Source organism: Rhinolophus sinicus, chromosome 12 (genome assembly GCF_057876585.1).
Source record: "Rhinolophus sinicus isolate RSI-liver-muscle chromosome 12, RSI-T2T, whole genome shotgun sequence".
Lineage (NCBI taxonomy): Eukaryota > Metazoa > Chordata > Mammalia > Chiroptera > Rhinolophidae > Rhinolophus > Rhinolophus sinicus.
Window position 1 is genome coordinate 21,278,642 of NC_142512.1, and position 24,546 is coordinate 21,303,187.

The following is a 24,546-nucleotide window of genomic DNA, read 5'->3' on the forward strand; positions in this document are numbered from 1 at the left end:
TGAAAGATCACTGAAGTCAAGTCACTCCTCTCTTCCTCTTTCATCAATTAAATGTGGATATTCATAGGCACACGATGAGGCTTGTATGAAAAGCATTAAATGAGTATGGATGAGAAAATCCAAGTGCCTTGTACACCTCGAAGACCCCTTAGTCCCTGAATGTGGGCTGTGCTTTGAAGTTAGAGTAACATTCATCCAGCACTTACTTTGTGCTGGGAGTATGCATTTTGTCATTAAGTCTTGACTACAGCCTACTTAGGGCCTTTATTGTGGTAAAAGCTATTTCACCTGTTATATTAAATGAAATAAGGTAGGTAAAGTGCTTAGGAGTGTGCCGCATGAAAGTACTCAATAAATGGCAGCTATTATCATTAGATCAAGAAAGACCCGCCTAGGGCAGAGGCACTAGTCTGGTAGGGTATGGATCTGGAACTGCAGCTTTTTTCAAATGTCCAGAGCCTGCACGTCCCCCATCTAACCACCAGAGGGCAGCGGCAGGCATCTTCCACACAAAACCTCATGTACTGCCCCTGTCGTCCACTAGAGGGCGACCCAGCAAGGCGCTGAATCCTGGTTCCAGTCATGTCCTTGGCCTTCACAGTTGGGCCCAGCCAGGGCCCTAACCAACCCAGATGAGTCAGGCTGGAACCAAATTAATAAATACAATTCAAGATTTATTAAAAATCAGGGCTCCCCTGCTGTGCCCTCCTGGCACTAAGTAAATAAATAACCAGAGGGGGCACAGCTGGGGAAAGAGAAATCAGATCTCAAGGCAGATGATTTACCCAACTCCCCCTTCTCCCTCCCCCCTATGGCTCTTGGGACATAGCACCAGCAGGCATCTCAGTCCGGTAGTGTGGCCGGCACCAAGGCATGTCTGCCCTGCCCAGGAGAGGAGGCAGGCCCTGGGATCACTTGTTTCCAAGCCCTTGATGACCCCAAAACCTGCTCCCGCAGGGGCCAAGGCTGAAGCACCAATAGGAGGCACCTGAGGGTGGTAGGGAAGGGGGGAGGGGGAATGGGGTAACAGAACCTAGGCTGCAGAAACAGCTGATGGGGGTCCGGCCCCCTCTCCAGGTTCAGCCAGTGCCTGACAGAGGTCATGTTCCACCCCCCTTTCTCCTGGAGCCCCATCTGCGCTCAGCTGAGGATTTTTCGGGGCAATTCAACAGAGGCTCGGATGAAGACGGCATCATCCCGCACATAGTTTCGCTTGCGGATATCCTGGTGGGAGATGAACTTGGGGTAACCAAAGCCCAGGGAACTCTCATCCAGGGAGCCCCGCCAAGTGCCTGGTTTTTGGAAATTCTTCCAGTTTGGGTCGGGGTGAAAGGTCTCAGTGACATGCTGTGGCTTAGCCAGCCCAGGGTCGCTCTGATCCAGCAGGGAGAAGGTGACGCGGCGGGCAAAGGGCCACTCAAGGAGATTGTCAAAGGCACCTGGCAGCACACGAATGTAGAGCGAGAGATGTGTGCCCTCACCACTGCCATTGCCATTGAGAAATGCAGACACCTGCAGCTTGTAACCATACTTATGTGTGTAGAAAGCTGGGCTGAAGCACTCGAGGTTGGGCTTGGCTTTGGCCTCCTGTAGCCGTCGCCCATAGCTGCCAATCTTCCAGATGAGCACGCCATCACTGCCCACTGACAGCTCCTCCAGCTCTCGCCGCAGCTCCTGCAGCTCCTGCCGCTGCCGGCTCACCAGGGCACACATCATGGCCAGATGGGGCTTCACACTCTCCTCCACATGCCGTGCCATTGCCAGCTTAGGGCACTGTTGGCAAAGCCCCAGGCCGTGGGGGAAGGAGAGTTATCAGTAGGGGCAGGCACAGGGTGAGGGGAGGAGCAGGTACAGGTTGGCAGGCACCCAACTCTGAATGAGGAAGGCTGAGGGCACTAGGAGCCTGGAGCTAGCCAGCGGGGGGAAGGACTGAAAACTTCAGAGCAGCAGAACAGGGACCACCAAGGGCCTAAGTCTGTCTGAAGCGGCAAGGACCAAGAAAGGGGCTGATGGGAAAGAGGGGCGTCTCACCCTGTGCTTGCAGCCGGAGTCTTTGAATGGACACAGCACTAGGGCAGTGCTACAGCTGTCCTTCAGATGGCCCGGCAGGTCCTCTCGAGCCACGGTGCCAACGCCACACTGGTTGGGGCAGGACACAGGCAGCCTCGGGCACTGGTACTGGTGGCTCTAGGGCCGCAGAGACAGCGGTCAGTAGCCTGGCTCCCTGCTACCTGTCCTAGCCCCCAGTTCAGGAAGGGCCTCACCTGGATGGTGTCAAAGACGAATTCCTTGGTGCAGTAGGTGCAAGGCTGGGTGCGCTTGGGGCACTCAGAGGTGGCATGCTGGGCCAGCAGCCGCCGCATCATGCGGGCACCACACTTGTTCTCACAGTACACACTCTCTTGGGGGCACACGCCCTCGTGGCTCTGTGGAAATGCCAGAGGGCCTGAGTTAAGGGATCCCTGGCCCACCAGATGCCCCACTCTCCCTCTTCCCTCAAGCAGGCCCCACCCACCTCAAAGGCCTCCCCACTGAAGTCACAGCCGCAAAACTCGCACTTGAGGCGCCGCTTGGGGCAGTCATGCTGCAAGTGGGCAGGCAGGTCCCGACGGCTCAGCTTGGTGGGGCAGCGATTGGGGCAGGGGACGACATTGAAGCTGCAAGTATTCAGGTGACCCTGGTGGGAAGGGCTACAGTTAGTGCCTGCCAAGGGAGGGGTAGGCCCCCACCCCCATCAGAGCCTCACCTGTAGGTGACGAAGTGGCCCACTCCAGCGGCAGCCCTCCTCACTGTGGATGCAACGGATAGGCAGGCCCAATACCTGGACCTCCAGCTCTGGGTCTGGGTAGATCTGGGAGCAGGGATGGGGGGACTGGTCAGGGTCAAAGCCTGATACTGTCCCCAATTCCTGTCCCCTCCAGCATCTCCTGGGCTATATTCCCCTTTATGCCCAGGGATAAAGGGCACAGCAGGTAGTTACCTGCTCCACCGCTGGACCCGTGTCCACAGCATGTCTGCACGTGACACTCCCATTGGAAGTGGCAGCAAATCCGCCAGCTCAGTCCCAGGCAGCCCTCACACCCTCTGCTTCCTTCCCCCTGGTAGAGGGGTGCTGGCCCTTGGCCACAGGTCTGGCCTGCCACCCAAAGGGGAGGGGAGCACTTCTTATGAGCACAGAGCAGCTCTGTGCACCCCCACAGGCTGGGCATTGTGCCTGCCCTGCAGGGCAAATCCAGGGCTCATTTGCAAACTAGCCTGGTGGGAGGGAACAAGCCACCTTTGTGGGGGGCGCTCGACTCACAGCACTGGGTTGACACTGGCCCCGAGCCCACTGGCTGCTAGCAGCTCCAGCCTCCACCCAGGACCACAGTCCGTACCTGGGCCTCTGCCTGACATGGTGGACTCACCTTGGCATAGTCCAGAGGAAGCTGGTCCTCAGGGCATTTGAAGACTCCTTCACTGTGAAGGGGGAGGGGACAAGGTCACGGCTCCACACTACAGGAAGGGAGAACCCTGGGCCCCACCTCCTCAACCGGGCAGCCTCCTTCCCTCACCAGACCGGTTCCTAGTCAGCCCCACCTGAGAGGGCAAGCAGAGTCCTGAACTACCCACTTCCCCATGACCCCAGGAGATCCCAGCTCTTGTCCTGGAGAGGGGGGTTCGGGGCCCAGTGGAGGCAGACAGCTGCCTCAGACAGCATTTGGCCAACAGGTGGCAGCTGGCACCCCCTCCCCCCAGGATGGCAGCTGGACTGGGAAAGGAACAGACTGCCCAGCCACCCCCGTCCCCCAGGTTAGTTTTCATTGGTTGGGCTGAAAGCTGATGGGGGGGGGGGGGGTTGGTGAACAGGGATGGGCTGAGATTAAGTGCCAGGGCTGCCCAGCCCCTATGAGGGTGCCTAGCCAAGAACCCAGGGCAAAGGTCAGCGTGGGGCCACCTTACCCCATCCCCTTCTTCCTTCTATGAGGGTGTGTCTGTTAAAGTGGAGAGGAGGCAAGGCTTGCCCCCAGGCAGGGTGTTTACACTCCTGAGTCCTTACTACCTGCCTATGAGAAGGGGCTTAATGTCCCCATTTTGCAGATGAAAGAACTGAGGCTACAGCTGAAGCAGTACCTGGATATGTCTGATTCCACAGCTCAGATAGGTTCTGCTACACTGTACAGCATGCAGAGGAGAAGTTAGGGCAAGAAAGACTGTCCAGGCAGGCACAGCCAAGACTGCTCCCAGCACAGCATGTGTCTGGCCTGTTGACCCCATCTGCTGCCCTCCCTCTCCTCCACTGAGCGCCACCAGGCTGTCAGCACTCAAGGAACCTGTTGGCACTTCTCCTTCCACCAAGGCCTTTCTGACCCTAGCCAGGACCGGTCACACACACCTGGCATGGCCTAGGCCAGGCAAGGGTTCACCCAGCAGGACCGAAGGCCCTAAGGCATGGCATTTCTGGAAGGTCTGAGTCAGATATGTGGGAAGCAGGTAGTAATCAGGTGGAAGCAGAGGCCACATGGCAGCCCTGTCCATAATGGCACTTTGCAGAACTTGGGCAGTTCATGCCCCAGACACTCAAAGGATATCTAGCACCCACCTCCTCCCTGACCCCACTACTACCACTGGCCGTGCCACCAGTGCCAAGAAGAATACATGCCCAGGCACTGATGAGGTGTGCCCATGCCCACAAGGCAAACAGCCTTCCTGGACCAACCTGAGTAATTGCCCTGGCAGGAGTGGGGAAAGAGGGGTAGGCCATGGGGGAGGAGGGTCTGCTTGGTTGCTTCGGGAATGTGCTGACTTAATGGTTTTGGAGACAAGGAGAGGACTGAGGCAAGTCCCCAGGCTTCAGGCAGATTAGCCTGGGCAGCTTGGGGCCCAGCCAGGACAAAGTTTCCGCCAGAGCAATGGACAACCTTGCTTGTAGGGTAGAGCGTGGTGATGAGGGGCCGAGCCTGTCCAACCACCTCTCCCCTCCTCCCTCCAAGGGCCTCAGCAGCAGAGCTCAGGCACTAGGGGAAAGGGGGAGGCAGGGGCAGACCGCTCCAGGCTGTGCTGCGGAGGCCCAGGCCCAGGGGAGAAGACAGGATGGGGGGAGGGGGCTGTAGGAGAGGAAGAGGGGATTTCCGGGAGGAGGAGGGGCAGAAGCTGCAGAGAGAGGCAGCAGAGGTGGAGGGAGAGGGGCCTGGCAGCCCCCTCCTGGATCCTTCCCTGAGGCAGTCAGGGTGGGTCAGCTGAGTGGGGGGAAGGCGAGGGGGGAAGCAGTGCTCAGCTGGCCTCATCTGGAAACCAGAGGGCCCAGGGAAGGGCACTGGAGAAGACAATGGGACTGTGTGTCTGTAGGGGAGTATGTGTGTACACTGAAGGGAGGAGGGAGGAGAGGGAGGGAAAAGGAGGAGGGGGCAGCACAGCAGCTTGTGCAGGAGCATATGTGAGGGCAGGAGCGGGCCCAGGCTACAGGGAACAGAAAACAAAGGGCCTGCTGAGATTTCCGCCAGACTAGGGGCTGCAGAGGACAGAGGGAAGGAGGATGGGAGAGAGCACTAAAGGCAGGAGCTGCAGAGATGCTCTCCCTGGTGATAGGTACCCGTGCCTCCCCATCCACTCTGCAGACAGCCTCCTAACACACGGCAGTGGCTCACCCCGGCTTCCCCTGTGCTCTTGGGGCTCGACCTCCCCACACCCGGGCCTGAGCAGTTCCCAGGATGGGCAGGAGATTCTAGACTCCATAGGGTGCTCAGAACTCAATGGATGCTGAGAGCCAAGAGGTGAGCTGGGTCCTCAGAGGGCAGGGGACACTCAGGAACACCCAGGGTGTGACCTCTCCGTAAGGATCTATAGACCATCTGCAGTACTCAAGACCCCCAGGGGCTGCTTCAGGAGAAAGCTGGAGCCGACAGTCCTCCCTCTATTGTGTGACCACAAGCAGGCCGGGCTTAAATCCCATATCAACCTTTAAGTAACTGTGCGACCATGGGCAAGTCGCAGCCTTTCTTTGAATCTGTCGTTTCATCATCTGTGAAATGGGAGAACAATAGCTGCCATTCTTGTAACGTTCGAAGAATCAGAAGAGGTTAGATGGGTGAAAACTCCGGAGCCTTAAGGTGCTGCGCGGGACGGAGGGTTTTGCCCTCCTCTTCCCAGAGGATTCAAAGTTCAAGGATGAGGCCGCTCTGGCTCTCAGGTGAGGGGGAAGGGCCAGCCACAGGTCAGGAAGCGCCTTTTCCCACCTCCACCCCGCAGGAACACACTGAATTCTTTGGACCAGGCGCAGGGGCCGGTGGCACCCGGGACCCGACAGATTAGTGTGTGAGATTCACCCTCGGGACCTGACGTCACCGCTGCCCCGTGATGTCACGGTGGGCGCCCCTGGGTGACGGGGCCGCGGCGCAGACAAAGGCCCGGCGTGTCTCTGGCCTGGGCCCCTCCCCATGCGGTCCACACCCCCCGCACCGGCCGTCCCCGCTACCCCCGACCCGCACCTGAGGAACTCCTGCAGGCAGGTGTCGCAGAAGCGGTGGCCGCAGGTAGAAACCTGCACAGGCTCACGCATGGGCTTCCCGCACAGCGGGCACAGCAGCCGCCGCTTGGGCTTTTCCAGGAACTTGTAGTCGAAGCCGGGCATGGCGGGCGGGCACGGGCGAGCGGGGCCAGGCATGCGGCGGCCCCACAGCCCGCGCCTCGCTCCGGCAGCGCTCCCGGCTCCGGGCGGCGCCGACTGTTGGTGGCGGCCTGCGCCCAGCCTGCCCGCCCGCCGGCCGGAAGAGGGGGCGGAGCCGCGCCCGCGCGGTCCTAGTGCCCAACGTCACCGGGATGCCCTCCCACCCCGCAAACCCGCGGCTTCAGGGTCGGCACACGGCCAGGCTCGCCCCCTCTCTGAAGCAGGGGCTCCTCTTTCCCCTTGGGAAGAGAGAGCGTGGCTCCGCTTCTCCCCAGAGCTGGGGATTCCTGACACTGGATGGGGCGGAGGGCTCCGGGGGACGGGCCGTGCTGTCTGTGCCACAAAGGTTCGCTTCTCCCGAGCGTCAACAGCTCGGTCTCGGGGGCCACGTGTTACCCGGGGGCCCAGGGCTCCAGCTTCCAGGTGCTAGGCAGCCGAAGCCTGGCAACCAGATCCGGGGAGCCCGGCTGGGCGGGGAGGCCGGGCTGGGCGCTGGGCCAGAGGAGCCTCGGCCCCAGCCTCAGGCTGCGCCCACATTCCTCCCTCCACCACGGCCCTGCAGCCAAGATAGGGCCCAGCCCAACCCTGGGGTATCGGGCTGCCACTCCCCACTTCTGAAGAGACCACACTCTAGGCAGGCAGCTGTTATTTTTATTGGCGCTACTTCCCAGTCATCTGGGAACTGATCTAGTAGAACCAGCTACCCTTTCCCCCAACCTGTTTTGGGGGAATGGCCAGGGGTGAGGGACAACCTTCTGCAGGGATTCCCTTTGCATTATATTGCGGGCTGGGTGATACACTCCCTCCTGCAGAAGGGAGACACTCAGAAGTTGTACAAATCCCTGCCTCAGGATATAGGAGTGGGGGTGGTGACTGCGCTCTGACCTCCCTGCCCCAGGCAATGCAGAGGCTGGGCCGCTGGAATGGCCAGTCCAGGCAGGCCCTGGCTTGCCCTGCTCCAAAGTACTGAGCTGCTCTTCCAGTGGACACCAGGAGCACATTTTGTAACCAGGCTAGGGGCAGGGGCAGGGGCAGGGTCTAGATGGAGCCAAAGCCACCTCCAGCATTTTTCTGCCAAGGCTCTGAAGACCACCTAGCTTCCAAAGATTAGGTCTGGCTTCCAGTTCTAGCTAGGTTGAACCCTGCGGACAATGACTTAAGAAGGGGTGGGGAGGAAAAAGAGAGGTGCTGGGGGAATAGGGTGAGTTGAGTTTTACATATTCAGGGCTTCACTGGTTCTTATACCTCATTGGACACAATCCAGGGGAGCAAGGGCTTCACTGGTTCTTATACCCCATTGGTTACAATCCAGGGAGCTGGTGGGTGGGGACAGTCACACCTCAGGCACCTGTACTTTTCAAGAACATTCAGAGGAATAGCAACATCAAGGGGTCCACAGGTGTATCCAGGTGCCTCACGGGGGGACTGGCTCATCTGTGATGGCTGGAGAGTATAAAAGAGAAACCCCTGCAGCCTCCCAGAGGGCAGTGCCTCTAGCAAGTGTCACCCACCTCCACCTCTGCTCCCACACTGGGCGCTGGACTCTGGACCCTGCCACATCAGAAATATTAGTCCAAACTAAACTAGACTGGGGGCAGGAGGAGAAAGGATGCATTTGCACCCTTGGGAAGTAGTGAAGGCAGCCCTTCAATGAAGCCCCGAATCACCCACCCTTGCCCACCCCAGACAGGAAGCTCAGTTTTACCCCACAGCTTCTGCTTTCATTAATCTGGGCTGTGACCACTGAGGACATGGGTGTGGGTAGAGGCCAGGTGGGTTAACCCTGTTATAACTCACGGCGAACAGCCAGGAGAGTGTTTCCATGGCAACAGGACACAGACGTCACTGTGTAGGGGTGTGTCTCATCCAGCTGCACTGGCCGAGGGAGTCCAGCATCCTCATCCCTCCTTCCCAGTCGACCTCGGGCCCCTTTGCCCCAAGAGTACACTTCACCTTCTGCCAAAGAGAATCCCAAGGAGGGAAACAGGAAGAGGACACAGCTTATCAAGCAACGGTCCTCCCAGATTGCCATACTGGCCCCAATATGAGGTTGCTGAGTTCAACAGCCCTGAGCATAACTCCCCATCGCCCATGGGCCTGCCCACAACTCTTTCTGTCCCCACAGTGCCCACTCATCACCTGTCCCAATGGCCACAGTGAAGGCATCCCCGCAGGCCACCATCACTATCTTGATGCCCTGGAGGCCTTGGACTTGACAAGGTGCCCGGCTGACCCGGCGAGCACTGGTACCCAACTGCCCATGCTGATTGCTGCCAAAAGTATAGCAGTCACCAGAGGCTGTAGGGGAGAGAGTGAAGGAAGGAAAGGGGCACCTCAGCTGAGGTCCCAAGCAGGCCAGGAGCATCCACCTCTGGCCTCCTGTGTCCAGGTCCTACTCACCAGTCACAGCAGCTGAATGAGCAGTGCCCAGGTCCACACTCAGCAGGGCCTCCTGGTCCAGGGGTGCAGAACCTAGTGGTGTGAAGCTCAGAGCCTCCTCCACTTGCTGGTGGGGAGCAGGCTCCTCCCCCAGGGAGAGCTGGTCCAGGCCCAACTTGTTGAACCTGAAGGCAGAGCCAGAAGCCGAGTCCAAAGGACACCGTTTGTGTAGAGTGTCCTGCCCCACATATCTGGGCAGGAGCTGGTGCACCAGGGGTCAGATCCCACCCTGGGCTGGACCACAGCTCCTTCAGCCCTCCTCAGTTCTAATCTCTAGTGGGGGTTAGGCAATGACAGATGGAGCATTAGCAGCCCGGAAAGGCAAGGGGGCAGGCAAGTCATCCTGGGGCACCTATTTACCTGTTGCTCCCACAGGCCAGAGCTTGGCCAGGCACAGTGAGGATCATGGACGAGTCAATGCCACATACCACCTTCTGGGCTTCCTGTCCTGGGGGCATGGGCACCTGCTGAGGGCAGTTATGGGACTCCCTGGTGCCTAGTCCCAGCCGGCCTACAAGGAGAAACCCCGGGATGGGGTTAGTGAGTGTTAGGGTTGGTGACGCCAGGACAAGGACCCACAGAGGCAGTAACAGCGTTGAGTACATTGATGTTTCAGAGCTGTGTCCTCTTGTCGGATTGATCCTTTTATCACTACAAGATGCCCTTGTCTCTTGCTATAGCCCTTGTTTTAAAGTCTGTAACCTGAAATGTGCATCCTTGGCCCCTCTTTGGGACAAAATCTTACTTCTCCTTTAAGGCCATGTTCAGATACTACCATTACCTCCTCCAGGTGGAGTCCCTTGCCATTCCTTGGGTGGAACCCTGATGCTGTCTGTCCTCTGTCATGATGATGCCATCCCTCCCTCCATCAGACTGAGCCCTCCAGGAGGACAGGAACCCTGTCTAAGTCACCTCTAGTGTCAATGCCCAGCCTGATGATGCCTGACCCAGACAGGGCCACAGTGAATTCTGTTGGCTGAATGAAATCTCCCTCATTACATCATAAGCACCGGAAGGAGCGACATTTTGTTCATCGTGTCTCAGCACCCAGCACAGCATTGGCACACAGTGGATGTGCAATACAGGTTAGGTGCGTGAATAAATGAATGGAATCGGAGAGAAAAGAGGGAGAAGAAACCGGGCCGTGGGGTAGAAGGTGGGTATAAAGGGGGACACATCATGGCTGGAGGTGCTATGAGGTGGAACAGGGTGGAGAGCTTACCACCATCTCCGCGGCCCCAAGCAAATAGTTCGCGCTCAGTGGACAGGGCCAGCACGTGAGAGGCCCCGCAGGCCACCTGCAGCATCTCATAGCCCAGCAGGGCCTCCACAATCGTAGGCTAGAGAGAGAGAGAAGCAGGGGGACACTATGGATAAGGGGCCTGGAATCAGCATCCCATGTAAGGATGAAGTTGGAGGCTGCAAATTCTCATGAGATAGCTGTCCCTTTAATGCCCCCCCACTCCCCCTCACACACACACACACACACACACACACACACACACACACACACACACACACTACAACCATTGGGGAAGTCTGGTCTTTCTCTACTTCCCCTCATGCTTCCCAGAACAGGTACAGTCTGAGAGCTAGAGGGACTTGTGGTTACTGGGGATTCCCCTGCCCCCCACCTGGGTGTCAGCTCTCAGATGTGGGCTCCTTGCCATCTCCCCACTTCTCCTCCCAAGGTACACACAACACCTGCCTGGCTGATGTCATTGAGGCTGCCATGGCCCAGGCACCCATTGCTGCCACTGCCAAAGGTCATGATGATACCTCGATCTGGGAAGAGGGGCAGGGAGGAAAGGGACAGGAGAGAGATTAGGCTGTCTTTCCAGAGAGACCAATCCAACCTTGGGTTGGAGAAGCAATAAAGTTAGTTGGAGGCTAGGGCTGGAAGAATGCGATAGGGGAGAGAAGAAAGACAGGGGTCTCTCTTCCCAGGTGTGTGACTTTGGACAAGTGACTTAGCCCTGAGCCTTAGTTCCACATCTGTCAAATGAGGATACCACATCTACTTTTCTAGGCCTGTAGTGAAGGGTAAAAGCAACTGTGTAAGTAAACTCCTGGTGCTCAATAACCAGTAGATAGAAGCATTATTAAGTGAGCAGTTTGTAAATGACTGACAAAGAGGGAAGTTACTCTGGGGGGCCTTCTCAGAGTGGGGTCCCCACAGGGTAGTCTCCGGACAGGCTCACCAGTCAGGCAGGCTGTGAAGAGGTCCCCGCAGGCCACCTGCTTTATGGTCACGCCTGACTGGCCCTCGAGGAACCGTGAAACAAACTGGGGCTGCTGCTGTTCCACTGCCCCTGGAAGGAGAGCACCCCCTCCAGCACCTAGGGGCGGGGCCTGGGGGGTGACAGGGGAGGGAGGGAGTGGCTCCTGAGTGCCCCCTTCCTTGTGGTGACCCTACCCCCACTCCAGGCCCGCCCCAGCCTGCTCACCTCCCACAGGATGAGGCGCCCAGAGCGTGTGACACCGGCCTTCTGTGTGCGTCCAGCGGCCACCTGGACCACCTCTGTGTTAAGCATTGGCAGCCGCAGTGGAGCGCTAAGCCCACCACCCCACGTGTACACCGATGACAATGGTGGTGGAATGGCTGGCCGCACAGGTCCCCGGGGGACACCTGTGGGAACAGCTCATCAGGCCTATTAAACAGGTGGGAATGGCATGGTGTCCAAGGGGACCCGGAAGGTCCACTGGACTTACCCCTGCAGCGGGCGCTGGTGGTCCTGACACCGGTGCTGCCAGGGGCCATGGGTGGCCCGGTGGCCAGGGACTTCTCTGCCCTGCAGGACAAAGGGTGGCTTCAGGACACGGACCCTCCCTGGCATTTCCACATGCAGAAATGGAGGACTTGCCCTACAGGCCCTTCTGCCGCAGCCTTACTATGCCCCCACTGGGTGCCCCCTTCTGCCCAGGAACCCCTCCCCCACTCCCTGCACAGGCCTCCGCATGCGGACGCTGCCCACGTCGGTGTGCAGGTTGAGGAGGGCACGGATGCAGAGGGGCTGCGCCATGATGTGGCTGAGCGGTGGCCGCTGTGCCGGCTCCAAGCTGAGCAGACTCAGGATCAGCTGGCGCAGCTCAGGGCTGTACCGGTCAGAGATGGGTGCAAAGGTGCCACTCATAATCTTTAGCACCAGTGCTGGCAGGTTCTGTGAAGGCATCAAGTTGGGTGGGCCAGAGTCTCAGGCTAGACTCTTTGGTAACAGCACCCCCAGCTTCAGCCCCAGCCCCTTGTCTGATGGATGATCACAGCCCTGCGGTCAGGAGCCTTTAGTCTGGTGAGGGGACTCCCAGGATGACAGGGGACCCAAACCCTGCTATCAAGAACCTCTGATAGGGGAGCTGCAGCTATGTCCTCAGAAACCTCAAGTTGTTGGGAAAACTTAAGTTTTGCCTTTAGGAGGGTCCCTAATCTGATGGGAAAGCCCTGCCGTCAGGAGTCCTCAGTTTTAAGGAGGGACCCAAGCCCTACCCTCAGGAACACATAGTCTGAGGGAAGCCACAGCCCTGCTCTGGGGTCATCCACCAGTCTGATGAGGGCGACATGACTCAGCCACAAGAGAAGAAACACAAAAGCAGGTGGAGCTGAGGACTTCAGAGAAAGGGAGACGGAGCTCTCCCAGTCGATTCCTCAGGGGAGCTTACTCACCGCTGCCTCGAAGGCCCTCTTGAGGCTGGCCAGCTCATAGAGGACACAGCCCAGAGCCCAGATGTCACTCTTCTGGTTGTAGGGCTTGCCCTCACACAGTTCGGGGGAGATATAGCATGGAGTACCCACCACCTGCAAGAGGGAAGTTAATATTACAGCCCAGGGAGGGAAGACCGAGGCCCATGTGGAGACAGCTTCTCCCCAAAGCAGGCCAAAGTGCTTCCTCTTGCAGGACTACCCAGCCAGGGGCTAAGGGCCTGAGGTCTTGGGGGGTGTGGTGAGAGATAGGGTTGCAGAGTGCACCTTGGCCCTCCAAACCTCCAGCACCCCTGAGGTCCCCTCCATGCCCAGGCACCGTGTAGGCCTTGCTCTTGCTGCTAAGGATCTTGGAGATGCCAAAGTCACCAATCTTAACGACCATGCGGTGTTTGTCAAGAAGGATGTTTTGGGTCTTAAGGTCCCGGTGCAGGATGAGGTGGGTGTGTACGTGATGCAGCGCGAGCAGGATCTGAACAAAGAAGTGCAGGATGGTCTCCTCCTCCAGCAAGGAATTACAGCGCTTTTGGATGAACTCAGCCAGGGTGCCGCCTGCAGCCGCAAGGGACTAGTCAAGATCCAGGCTTTTCCAGGCCTGAGACTTTGCTTTTATAAAACTAAAGACCCAGACAGGGCAAGGGCCTGCCAGCATCACACTACTGGGGTCAGAACTCTACACCTCTGACGCTCAGCCAAGCCCATTCCAAGGAAGGCAGCTGGCTGATCTGTGTCTGCCTCCTCGCAGAGGTGACAGGCCCTTGGAGCCAGGCCAGTGCAAGGAGTCTGAGTCTGGCCCACCTGGTGCGTATTCCATGGCGATCATGAGAGCCTTGTCCTCCAGAAAGTTCTCGTAGTACTCGATGACATTGGGGTGGTTGAGCAGCTTGAGGACCTGGCACTCATTCTGGGCTGCCTGCCGCTCTTCCTTGGTCATCTGCTCCACTGGGATCTGCTTGATGATGACCAGCTTCTGGTCCGCCTTGCGCAGACACAGGTGTACAATCCTGAGGACACAGAGCCCCACAGTGGGTACCATCTGAGCTTCCAGCCACATATCAGGTTGGGCAGACCTGACGACAGGATGGTGACTAGACTTAAGAGAGGGGAATGGCACCCAGACTAAGAGGTCATCTAACTAAGCGCACAGAACCCTGAGTTTCGGAATGGGGAGGACTAACCACAAACTCTGTAGGACCTTGAACAAATCATTTAACTTATTTGAGACTCAGTTTCTCTACAGCCACAATGAGGCAAAGTTAGGATTCATCTTTCTAAATTTCAACTGCCTGGGTTCAAATCCTGGCTCTTCCTCTTACTAGTTATCTGGTCTTGGATTACGTGACATCATCATCCGAAAAATAGAACTGACCTCACAGGTTGAGAGGATCAAATATGAAAATGCACGTAAGGGACTTAGCAAAGTGCCTGGCCCATCAAAAGTGCTCAATGAGTGGAAGCCATTCACATTATTATTTTCTTCCAAATCTGTGGTCAGTGTCCATAAAAGCAGAGTTCTTGTTCTCCACTCTATCCCTAGTGCGTAGCCTAGTACATGCCCCAGCACATGGCAGGAGCTCAGTAAGTATCTGCTGAATGAATAGACTCTAAGATGATCATCTAAGTATCCACTTTGTATCTCTCCAGTTCAGGCCTCTCCTCTGAGCCCGACTCATATATCCAACTATGTGTTTTGCATCTCTACCTGAATGGCTCACTAGCATCCTAAATTTTAACAAATTCAAAATATTAATTAAACTCTTGATTCCTGCCCCCCAAATCTTTCCTTCCTTAGTCTCTTCCATCTCAGCAAATAGTTATTAAAGCCAGAAAATCATGGCACACCTGAAAATCATACCTGAAAATCATGGCAGAATCTTTTCTCCATTTCACACTAACACATCAGTAAATCCTGTTTCTGCCTCCAAAATATTGTGAACCCATCCATTTTCCTCGGTGTCCTCTGCTGTAACCGTCGGCCCAATCATCATTTCTCGCCTAAAATACTGCACTACCTTTCAAGATGGTCACTTTCATTCTTGTCAACCTCAAATCTAAACTCCACACAGCAGCCAGAGTGATATTTTTAAAATGCAAATCATATCACGACCACATCCTCTGCTTAAACGTTTTCCTTTTACATGGCAAATAAATTCAACCTGCGCCTACAAGGCCAAAATCTCATTCCTGAGCCTACAAGGCCAATACATGTGAGGGAGGGAGGGTCTCTCCCTCACATTTTATAGCATTCTTCAGCTTGCTCGCTACATTCCAACTATACTAGTCTTTTTCTCAGTTCCTTGAATATTCTGAATTTTTCCACGTGAGCATCTTCACATATGCTGTGTCCTCCACCCGAAAAGCTCTGCCTTCACCTTCCTCAAGGACTGATCCTCATTCCTCAATCCTTGGCTTTATACTTCACCTCTCGGAGAAATTTTCCTCTACCACCCCAAATAATTACTTCCCTGGTGTTGTACCTTATTCTCGCAGCTTCTTAAATAACGGCTTTAACACTGTGTGGTTTATTGTATGTTTTTCCTATAGTCTGTAAGCTCCGAAAGGGAAAAGATCACAACTGTTTTGGTCTTAACTGTATACCCATGGCCGAGAGCCTGACGCGTATAGTAGGCGCTCAATACCGGTATCTGTTGATGGAATGAGTAAGGAATCAAACAGAACTCTGAGGGGCGCAAAGGTTTGCCGGGGCGTGACCTCCTTAGGGGCGGAGTCTCCCAGCCAGGACTGGGACCGGAAGCTTGGGCGGGGCTTCCCAGAGTGGGCATTCACGCCTTGGGGTTGGAGCTAACCCGGCAATAATTTCGCGGACAGAGTTGGGGTTTATTTTCCCTCTCCCCGAGCAATTTCCTTCCCCAAGAGCCCTGGCTCACCCGAAGGCACCTCTCCCCACCACTCGGATCTTCTCGTACTTCTCCATCTCATTTCCCAGTCGCATTTCCGGAACCCCCACACTCAGACGCTGCGCGTGCGCGGACCCGCCCACTCCAGAGCCACGCCCCTACACAGCAAAATAATTGTGGGGCGGAGCAAGTGGAGCTAGGTGTTGGTTCAGCCTCGCGTCTCTCTTTGCTGATTGGCACCGTTCCTGCAAGCCTGGTCCGAAGGGTCGCTTTTCCAGGGTCCAAGGAAGAAATGGGACGACATGCCATTTCTTGGCGCGCTTCTCAATGGCCTGCACGTAACCAGCCACTTCCCACACCTGTGGCCGCATCCGGTCCTCGCAAAGCTTCCTTAGACTGGAGGGGTGCCCTGCGCAGGCCGAGTGAGGGTGGGAAGCAGGGACGTCCTTTCTCTGACTCCCTTTTTGGCCACTAGTGACGCTGTTTCAGAAAGAGACAGAAGATTCTCACTGGGATGCAGACTGAACTTGGAGCTTCAGCACCCTCACTCTGGGGGGTAGGGAGCTGGGTTAGTTTCATATTTGCCTAGGGCGGAACAGGGGAAACCCCGACCTGCGCAAGTTGAATCACCTAGGGAGGATATGATACGGTCCCCAGACTGTCCCGACTAGTGAACACCGAGCTCGTCAGCACACTCAACCCCCAGCTGAACACACAACCCACCGCGGGGTAATCTCCCTTCAAAGCTCAACTAGGGAGAACCTCTTTAGAGGAAGATGGGAGGAAAATAGATTATCTGAAAGAGGGAGAGGAGGAACAACAGCCGTTTGGCCGATATGGGTTCAGGCTTCTGCCCAGAGGTAGGGGGCTAGTTAGTACGAGTGTTTAGGGTCTTGACCAGAAGTGAGTTTAATTCCAGGTGTCTCGGTGGTACCTTCTGCTCAGCAGAGTCCACAAAAGCTCAGTTAAGGAGCAAGGGGGTGGTGATTAGCTAAGGGATAGTGTCCCTGTTTCCGAGTGGGTGAGGAATGTGAGGAATGAGGTGTTTATCTTTGCTCCGACCCCACCCTTCGAAAGTGCCCAAATCTGCCTATGTGGGATGACCACTAGAAGGGCCTCAGGAGGGCCCCTCACAGGCTTAGGCCGGTGTTGGCTAGTGGACAAAGCTGCCCTGTGAGCAAAGGGGAGTGCAGGGGGGGAAAGCCGCTCATCCGGGACACTCGTGCTCTCACCTAGAAACCGATTGGGCCTTGGTTGACTCAGGATACCTCACACGGGTTAATGTGTAATCTGGGAGCCACCAGGGGAGGCCGAGCAAACACCCAAACCTCTTAGTCCCTGGATCTCTGGCGCCCCAGGCTTCTGGCTTTTCCTTCCTCTCAAAGCACCGTTTTCCTCGCGCCCCTCCTCCCCCTTTACTCCTCCTCCTCTTCCACTCCCGACTCGGCTCTTAGCCGCTCCGGGGTGCGCCGGTTTACGGCCTGCAACTCTCCCGCAAAAACAACCACCTCATTCCTTTGGAAGCTGGAGGGGATACTACGCCACAGTGAGGACAGGCTGACACCTAGTGGCTAGAATACGCAACTACTCCAGGCCACTGGCCTGAAGAGTGAGGGTCACCCTAGCAGCCTGGACAAACGGGCGGTCTTCCCTGCTCCAGCCTCCAAGGAGCTAGGAGAAGAGAGCTGGGACTGCCTGAGGGAGGATTGTGACAGCAGCTCGGCCCCAGGAGCTCAAGAGCGGGCTGGGAGGAGGGATGGTGATGGGTTAGTCAACAGTTTCTGGGAACCGACTATGTGCCGGGCGCGTAGAAGCAGGTAAGCAGGTCCATCTCTAGTCTGAGGACGCTACGGTAGCGACCCAGTGGAAGAACGGGGTCTGGGCAGAAATCGTTGTCGGAGGCGGGGCTCCGATACATCCCCAGGACCCGGGTTTAAAAGACGTGGGTGTGTGACGAGTCCTGCCCAGCTCTACCCAGAAAGGAGTTGAGGGCGGAGAGAGTTCTCACAATACCCGCCCAGGCGGGGGAGCCGGTGGCCCCGGGGAAAGTGGGGACGCGGGTTAATGAGGCCAAGCGAACCAGAAAGTCGGCAGTCGGGAGGCGCCAGAGAGGGGTACCTCCGTGGCGGTGCCCCAGGACTGCCCCCTTTCGCCCGAAGTCTGCGGGAGCCAGGCAAGACGCGGGAGGCCCCCCCGCCCCCCCCCGGGAAATGGGGCTCGCGCCCTCCGCGCAGCAAAGGCGCCCGAGGGGCGGGGGCAAGAGGACTGGGCGGGGCGGGGGCGCGGGCGACTAGGGGCGGGGGCAGAGGCCCTCTGGGAGGGAACGGGAGGAGCAAAGGGGCCTAAAGGGCTCTGCGAAAAACTGTGTGAGGCTGGCGGCCGGCGGGATAGGCGACCCGGGTGGACTGGCCCGAGAGGGAGCCCAGTTCCCCGTACAGCCCGAGGAGGCCGCCTAGAGGGCGGACAGACCGACGGCTGGGAGGGCCAGCATGCCCCCATTGCTACACCCCGCCCTGCCGCTGCTCCTCGGCGCCACGCTGACCTTCCGGGCGCTCCGGCGCGCGCTCTCTCGCCTGCCTCTCCCGGCGCACGTGCAAGCCGACCCCCTGCGCACCTGGCGCTGGCACAACCTGCTCGTCTCCTTTGCCCATTCCATTGTGTCAGGGATCTGGGCACTGCTGTGGTGAGTGAAGGACCGGGGGAGTGAAGGTGGCTAGGGGATCCCGCCGTTACTCTCCCGATCACGGGGGGCTGAGGTTATGCAGTCTCACATGATTACTTGTAACCAATCGGGAACTGCATCGGCCCCAGGGAAAGAGGCTCTCACCTGGGAAACGGGAGACACCTGGGTTTCAGCCAAACCCCTCCTCGGTTCCCAGTCTATAGTGGGAGCGCAGACTCTCCTGGGACTGGCTTGGGTAATTGTGAGTTGAGGGTCCTTGGGAATGGGAAGATGAGTGCCTGCCTTCTTCCCTCCCTTCCCAGTGTATGGCAGACCCCCGAAATGCTGGTGGAGATTGAGACGGCATGGTCGCTTTCTGGCTATCTGCTCGTTTGCTTCTCCACAGGTAAGTCTTGCCCAATAAGCATTAAGAAGGTGGAGAACAGGGAGAAACTCCTTAAATCCCCTTCCTGACCTCTTCCCCCATCCCTCCACTAGGGTATTTCATCCACGACACTGTGGACATTGTGGTTAGTCGTCAGGCTCGAGCTTCTTGGGAATACCTCGTCCATCATGTCATGGTGAGAAGCAGGGGTTGTGGTATAGGCCTGGTGCTAGCAACTTCAGTCTCAGCGGCCTTTCTGAAACTGGGAAGGGGAAGACCATCTTTTCTTAACCCCATTCCCACGGTGTCCTTTGCCTTCCCATGCTAGGATACTAAGGGTTGGCCCTACCTTTGTACCCTTGGTTCACTATTTTGAGGCCAGCAATCCATAGCCTTACCTAGTACCTCCTTAGACTATAAACTCCACGCAGGGATCAAAATTTAATGGTACATTCAATTGTATGCCAGAAGCAGATGGGAAGATTTTCTAGCCCTGTTTGGTAACCTTGATACTCCCACCAACTTCCAGTAAAGCCTTAGGGAATCTGTTTCCTAATCTGTTCTCTCCTTTGCCTTCTAGGCCATGGGTGCCTTTTTTTCAGGCATCTTTTGGAGCAAGTTTGTAGGTGGGGGCGTCCTAACGCTGCTGGTGGAGGTCAGCAACATCTTCCTCACCATCCGTATGATGATGAAGATCAACAATGCCCAGGACCTCCTCCTTTACCGGATCAACAAGTATGTCAACTTGGTCATGTATTTTCTCTTCCGCCTGGCCCCTCAGGCCTACCTCACCTATTTTTTCCTGCAATATGCAGGCCAGAGGACCCAGGGCACCTTTCTGCTGGGTATCCTGCTCATGCTGGATATTATGATTCTCATCTATTTTTCCCGCCTCCTCCGCTCTGATTTCTGCCCTGACCGAGTACCCAGCCAACAACACAAAGACAAATTCTTGACGGAGTAAGAGGCACAGAGCCTGGGACTTGTGGCAAGGACAAAAAACACAATCAAGGGAGATGAGCCCCAAACCTGGGGCATCCAGCCTCCCCACCTTTCAAGCCTGCACCCACTATTGAAAACACTAATGAAAATACTCTGAAGTCCTTGTCCTTTCTTGGGCAAGGGGTGAGTGAAGCCGACAGACCGGTTGGACATGGTAGGTGGGTGTGGGGACAAGGTGCTACGTGAGAGCCAACCAACCCACACTGCCCTGAAATGGATGCTAATAAAAACTCTTGGTATTGGTTTCATACAAAGCCTCTTCGCCAGAGATAAAGTTAAGGGTTCTTATAAAACCTCTTGCTTGTTCTCTTACCCCTGTGATAGAGACAAGTACTAGTTGTCTCAGGACAACCCTAGTCTGAGTCACAAATATCTGCTATCTGAGCTCCCACCCACCAGGATTATAGCAAGTATAGTGCCATGATGGAGCTGAGTGTTCCAACAGGGTTATGTACACAAGAGTCTTGCGTAAACCCTGTTTATTGTGTACAAGTATACCAAAGTATGGCCTCCCCCCAGCACAACCAGAAATCAACATAAAGAGACAAATATACAGTGAAAAACGTTTGTATTTAGAATTAGCCAGCTGGACTCAGTTTAGATGATTCCAATCTGAAAAACAAAAGGGAGCTTTGTTACTAGGAGTTGAAATATGAAGATTAAGCTGGAATGTCAAGGTTATAAAGCAAAATGTGGGCACAGGGCAGGGCCTATTAAAGATAGGAGCGCAGTCGGTCAGTTACGACTAATCAGCAAAAGTCAGGCTTTGGTCGGAAACAGACACACCATTTGCGCCCAGGGGGTGGGTGTGAAGGAGTTCCTAGCAAAGGAAGCTTACTTTGTTGGCAACATCCAAAGCATCATAGTCAGGAGCCAGTCGAACATACGCCTTCTTCTCTCCATCAGGCCTGGGGTGGAGGAGAAAGGCTTCATTAGTCCCGTCGCCTTCACTGCCCCAAGAACCTGCCCCATCTTCTGGCGCATCAGCGGTTCCTTTGTTCATGTCATTCTTTTCCAAATAGTGATTTTTTTCCATCATCTGCGCAGGAGGGTAGGGAAGCCACTAAGCTACAAAGCCAGCAAATTTCCTTTTATGGGAAACACCACAGGACATTTACATCCAGGTAATTTGACATATATTTTACTCTAGGACTCACCACTGTCTAGAGGTAGGAATCAAGAAAATGAGCCCCAACCCCACATATAAATTAAGCCCTACAGGCAGGACAGCTGTTGATTCCTCAAAAGTCCATAGTCCATACAAAGGACTATAACTACAGCAGGGGTTGCTCATTTCTCAAGGCTTGCACACTCTGAAATCTAATTCTGACCCCAAAAACATCAAGGAATTTCATGCTGTTCAGGTTTCCTGGCTCCTGGCTGAGGCCCCAGCCTCCTCCCCATCCCATGGGGCCCCACTCACCTGATCAGGGTGTTGACCTTGGCCACGTCAATGTCATAGAGCTTCTTCACAGCCTGTTTGATCTGGTGCTTGTTGGCCTTGACATCCACAATGAACACCAGTGTATTGTTGTCTTCTATCTTCTTCATGGCTGACTCCGTAGTTAGGGGGAATTTGATGATGGCATAGTGATCAAGCCTGGGGAGGTAAAATGGGGTCACCTGGCCTGAACCCAGAAGGGATGGGCCCTCTTTTGAATTCCAGGTGCATCAGACAATGTGGTAGGAATCATTTTTGTCAGACTTTGGTCGCTTAACTGTGTCATCATCTGCACCCTGAAACGTAGGGACCTGGAGCCTCGGCCTGAGAGGAAAACCATATGCACGTTCTTTCACTTGAAGGGCTTTCATCCTTTAAGTGATTATAGAATCATCTTTGAGTTCCAAACCTTCATTTTTTATTTGATCTCATTTCTAAAGGGCAAATTTCTGGATGAAATTTGAGAATTGAGAAGTTGAACGACTTACCCCAAGAGTACAAAGCTAGACTACGGCACCTTGAAACCCAGGCTTGGGTTCCAAAGAATGTTTGTCCTTTACTCTGAGGCTGGGTAGACCATTTCTGCCCACTCTGGTTGCAGAAAATTGGTTTAAGGGTCATCAATTCTTGAGAGCAACTTTCATTTACAGTTCAGGTTAAACTTACAGTGGCCTGAGCACACCTATAACACAGCTTTCTCCCTGATATTCAGAGAAGCAAGGCTCTCTACTTACAGACACTACCTTTCCATTTTGAAGCTAGAGATCAGGTCTCAACCTTTCATTAAATTCTAGGTCTAAATGGGGGTAAAAAGTCTTACCAAGTGCTTTCCCTCACAGACACAACCCATACTTCTGCCTTTTCTTAGGAAGCAGTGGGAGAAGCAAACCCATTGGTGGCAACTACCACCATGGCTATAATCTGGGGTTTCTAAATTCAGTTACTAAGAGCAGCATGACACCAAAATACTCAACTACCCTAACCTTTTGCCTATTTCCCCCTAACCATTACCCAAGTGTAAAAAACAGAGTGAATGAAAGAAGCTTCCATACACCGTTTCAGGACCTCGCAGCCCAGTGCAAATAAATGAATCTCCTTTATCAACCTAGAACTACCCCACATCCTCACCATCGAGAACAACTCCCTACAAATGCTATGAGGAATGAACTAAACCTGGAACTCCCAAAACACAGAATATCTAAGTCCCACGTTATACTCCCAAGAAAGAGGACATTAAAACTCCGACAACATATAAAACGATAATTAATCTAACAATTAACCTTGGCAGTTAACTCTGGGTTGTTTTAAACAATTCCTGCCAATATTGTAAAAACACTCACCTTGTTCTTAAATAGGGCATTAACAATATCCCCCATTAGGGAAGAACTTTAAGTACTAATGTTTTTGAGGAGCTATGCTCTAAGTTTGGTAAATTTCGTTAATCACCAATGGAGGATACTCAAACATCATTTCAAGGGTTCGGGCCCGTACTGACTTGTTTCTCCTGGGAGCGCTCTTCCGAGGATATTTAGGCTGCCTTCGGAGCCGCAGTGTCTTGGGCCTTCGGAAGGTGGGCGACGTCCGGATCTTCTTTTTTTTGTGGCTGTGGACGCCTTTTAGGACTGCTTTCTTTGCCTTCAAAGCCTTCGCTTTGGCTTCGGCTTTGGGAGGGGCAGGGGCTGAGACAGAAAGAAAACGAGGGTGCTGGATTCAGAAATCGATCACTTCCGGCCTCAAGACCGGTAGTGGGCGCCCCAGGCCACATGTGCATCAGTGGTTCCTTTGAAGACATCATTAAGTCTCAGGTGGTTAAAATTTTTCCATCATATGCACGATACTGGGGGCAAACTTGGAGTAAATTCAGGGATACGACTAACTAGCAATGATCAAACGCTTGATACTTGTCAGGATGCGTACTAACAATTTTATATATACCATCGCACAGCCACCCAGGGAAGGTATATAGCTCCCGTCTAACATGAGATAAAAAGAAAGTCAGTATAGTTGAGGGCACTAATTCCTTACAGGTCTGGAGACATGAAGCTACAGCCGGTGAATACGTATAGCTCCCGAGAGTCGACTATCTGGCTGTCAGCTTGCCTCCCAACCCTCTTTACTATAGCCCAGCCCATGCGGCTGGGCCCACGCGCCGCAGCGTGGCCGAGACGCAAGGAGCAGCTCCGGAGCCGACACCCCAAGTCCTGGCCCACTCGCCGTCCTTTCAGTTCGTTTATTCTGCGGGGATCCCCAGCCAGCCAGCTGTGGCACCCCAGACCCACCACACACCTTCCTTCTTCGCTTTCGGCGCCATCTTCGTGAAAAGGGTTTCCGAGACCCGTTCCCATGGGCTTATAGAGTCACGTCTCACCGAAGACTCGCGATGCTTCCTCCTTAAAGCTGATTGGGTAATCTGTAGCGCGGCGCCCGCCGGGAATGGTAGTTAGGTTTAGTCTCCTCGGGAGGAGGACTAAGCATGCGTCACCCCTCCCCTCTTTAGACAGTAAAGCTTCTTGGGGGTTGTAGTTTTTTGGAGACGTGTTTATGCGGCCGCGAGTGTACTCGGCTGTCGCTGTGTCTGGTCCTGCGTGCTTACCATCTTGAGCTACTTCAGGGAAGAGGATTGCAGTTCCAGGAGACAACCAGTAGCACTGGAAACTAAAATGAATATAGTTAAGATTGACTCAGGGAGAGTGAAGCAAAGTACTAGAACAGGGGTGTCAAAACTGTGGCCCTCGGGCCAACTGCGGTCCGCAGTCCATTGTTAATTGGCCTGCAGCAAATTCCAAAAATATATTTAGTTTACTTAAATAAACCAGGTGAGGCAATATATACTTCACCTCAAGTGAGTGGCCCGGCTGTTTGTGTATTTTACCGCATACGGCCCTTGGTGAAAAACGTTGAAAAAAGTTTTGACACCCCTGTTCTAGAACTTTAGAGCAGAATTTGTCAGGCCCAACACCCTCGAACATTGGTGGAAACTGAGGTCAAAAGAAGAGACGTTCCTTGTCAATAACGGTGATTTGCTGGCAGAAAAAGTCAAGTCAGGTACAGGGGAGGAGGAAAGTATCAGAGGAGGTAGAAGGTGGCCACATCGCCCCTCTTTACCTTGACAGTCAGATTTTATGCGTTTTCCCGATAATACTCTTGAAACTCTACCAATATTGCGAACAGATTTCTGCAGCATTCGCTAATTCTTCTTGTGAATAATTCCATTCACGGTCCCCTCCCTTAGTCTTCCTTCCCTGCCCGTCATCTTTGCATCTTCAAATTCAGTTCCGGACACACAGCGAGGTTTATTGTAATGCTCTGCTTCGCTTCTCCGAGGGTCTGTGTCTACCCCGCCTTCACCCCGCCCGTTCTATCTTCCCCCTCGCCTCTTGGAACCAGATTTCCCTTTTGACGGTGAGATTTGTTCT

The 24,546-nt window shown here is 54.8% G+C and overlaps 4 protein-coding genes and 4 non-coding genes across 12 annotated transcripts; 1 reads left to right on the forward strand and 7 right to left on the reverse strand.

Annotated features, from left to right (window-relative positions):
• Positions 1-657: 657 nt before the first annotated feature.
• Positions 658-6,743, reverse strand: TRAF4 (TNF receptor associated factor 4). Its single transcript, XM_019739520.3, has 7 exons — positions 6,468-6,743; positions 3,408-3,459; positions 2,747-2,851; positions 2,516-2,677; positions 2,265-2,426; positions 2,032-2,187; positions 658-1,773 (listed from the first exon to the last, which is right to left on the reverse strand). Exons 1-7 carry the CDS (start codon positions 6,641-6,643, stop codon positions 1,141-1,143), a joined length of 1,446 nt encoding a protein of 481 aa, XP_019595079.1. The 5' UTR covers positions 6,644-6,743; the 3' UTR covers positions 658-1,140.
• A 534-nt stretch (positions 6,744-7,277) lies between these two features.
• On the reverse strand, positions 7,278-16,141 carry NEK8 (NIMA related kinase 8). 3 transcript variants are annotated; one of them, XM_019739517.3, is made up of 15 exons: positions 15,671-16,141; positions 13,581-13,786; positions 13,102-13,334; positions 12,747-12,878; positions 12,038-12,246; positions 11,798-11,877; positions 11,533-11,714; positions 11,287-11,437; positions 10,794-10,870; positions 10,308-10,425; positions 9,446-9,596; positions 9,047-9,210; positions 8,786-8,944; positions 8,444-8,602; positions 7,278-8,089 (listed from the first exon to the last, which is right to left on the reverse strand). In XM_019739517.3, exons 1-15 carry the CDS (start codon positions 15,733-15,735, stop codon positions 8,061-8,063), a joined length of 2,115 nt encoding a protein of 704 aa, XP_019595076.2. In that variant the 5' UTR covers positions 15,736-16,141; the 3' UTR covers positions 7,278-8,060. The 3 variants fall into 3 exon arrangements, with proteins under 3 accessions (XP_019595076.2, XP_019595078.2, XP_019595077.2); XM_019739519.3 differs by lacking the exon at positions 15,671-16,141 and adding an exon at positions 15,260-15,582; XM_019739518.3 differs by lacking the exon at positions 15,671-16,141 and adding an exon at positions 14,638-14,946.
• A 1,322-nt stretch (positions 16,142-17,463) lies between these two features.
• Positions 17,464-19,943, forward strand: TLCD1 (TLC domain containing 1). 2 transcript variants are annotated; one of them, XM_019739523.3, is made up of 5 exons: positions 17,464-18,323; positions 18,626-18,708; positions 18,801-18,883; positions 19,268-19,422; positions 19,503-19,943. In XM_019739523.3, the coding sequence occupies exons 1-5, from the start codon at positions 18,130-18,132 to the stop codon at positions 19,591-19,593; spliced, it is 606 nt and encodes a 201-aa protein (XP_019595082.1). In that variant the 5' UTR covers positions 17,464-18,129; the 3' UTR covers positions 19,594-19,943. The 2 variants fall into 2 exon arrangements, with proteins under 2 accessions (XP_019595082.1, XP_019595080.1); XM_019739521.3 differs by having other exon boundaries at positions 19,268-19,943.
• A 297-nt stretch (positions 19,944-20,240) lies between these two features.
• RPL23A (ribosomal protein L23a) lies at positions 20,241-23,571 on the reverse strand. Of its 2 annotated transcripts, none has more exons than XR_012492255.2 (5): positions 23,417-23,571; positions 22,626-22,809; positions 21,113-21,289; positions 20,528-20,728; positions 20,241-20,301 (listed from the first exon to the last, which is right to left on the reverse strand). XR_012492255.2 is itself a non-coding variant. In XM_074320205.2 (5 exons), exons 1-5 carry the CDS (start codon positions 23,439-23,441, stop codon positions 20,287-20,289), a joined length of 471 nt encoding a protein of 156 aa, XP_074176306.1. In that variant the 5' UTR covers positions 23,442-23,571; the 3' UTR covers positions 20,241-20,286. The 2 variants fall into 2 exon arrangements, 1 of the variants encoding a protein (XP_074176306.1); XM_074320205.2 differs by having other exon boundaries at positions 20,528-20,597.
• On the reverse strand, positions 20,414-20,485 carry LOC141569042 (small nucleolar RNA Z17). The gene has a single exon (XR_012492436.1). It is a non-coding gene; the product is annotated as a small nucleolar RNA Z17 (small nucleolar RNA).
• LOC141569036 (small nucleolar RNA SNORD42) lies at positions 20,668-20,734 on the reverse strand. The gene has a single exon (XR_012492430.1). It is a non-coding gene; the product is annotated as a small nucleolar RNA SNORD42 (small nucleolar RNA).
• Positions 21,355-21,426, reverse strand: LOC141569041 (small nucleolar RNA Z17). Its single transcript, XR_012492435.1, has one exon. It is a non-coding gene; the product is annotated as a small nucleolar RNA Z17 (small nucleolar RNA).
• On the reverse strand, positions 22,896-22,963 carry LOC141569035 (small nucleolar RNA SNORD42). Its single transcript, XR_012492429.1, has one exon. It is a non-coding gene; the product is annotated as a small nucleolar RNA SNORD42 (small nucleolar RNA).
• Positions 23,572-24,546: the final 975 nt, after the last annotated feature.

Bases quoted from the DNA above. Each gene is read 5' to 3' on its own strand.
- NEK8 (XM_019739517.3), bottom strand. From the start codon at position 15,735: ATGCGACTGGGAAATGAGATGGAGAAGTACGAGAAGATCCGAGTGGTG. The intron at 13,335-13,580 runs GTGGGCCAGACT...TTGCGGCTGCAG, and splicing joins CGCCATGGAATACGCACCAG to GCGGCACCCTGGCTGAGTTC. The intron at 10,871-11,286 runs GTGAGCCTGTCC...CCCTCTTCCCAG, and splicing joins CTTCACAGCCTGCCTGACTG to ATCGAGGTATCATCATGACC.
- TLCD1 (XM_019739521.3), top strand. From the start codon at position 18,130: ATGCCCCCATTGCTACACCCCGCCCTGCCGCTGCTCCTCGGCGCCACG. The intron at 18,709-18,800 runs GTAAGTCTTGCC...TCCCTCCACTAG, and splicing joins GCTCGTTTGCTTCTCCACAG to GGTATTTCATCCACGACACT. The intron at 18,884-19,267 runs GTGAGAAGCAGG...TTTGCCTTCTAG, and splicing joins ACCTCGTCCATCATGTCATG to GCCATGGGTGCCTTTTTTTC.
- RPL23A (XM_074320205.2), bottom strand. From the start codon at position 23,441: ATGGCGCCGAAAGCGAAGAAGGAAG. The intron at 22,810-23,416 runs GTGTGTGGTGGG...TTTCTGTCTCAG, and splicing joins GCCGAAAGCGAAGAAGGAAG to CCCCTGCCCCTCCCAAAGCC. The intron at 20,598-21,112 runs GTGAGTGGGGCC...CCTCCACCCCAG, and splicing joins AAGGTCAACACCCTGATCAG to GCCTGATGGAGAGAAGAAGG.
- TRAF4 (XM_019739520.3), bottom strand. From the start codon at position 6,643: ATGCCTGGCCCCGCTCGCCCGTGCCCGCCCGCCATGCCCGGCTTCGAC. The intron at 3,460-6,467 runs GTGCGGGTCGGG...CCCCCTTCACAG, and splicing joins TGCCTGCAGGAGTTCCTCAG to TGAAGGAGTCTTCAAATGCC. The intron at 2,427-2,515 runs GTGGGTGGGGCC...GCATTTCCACAG, and splicing joins TCAGTGGGGAGGCCTTTGAG to AGCCACGAGGGCGTGTGCCC.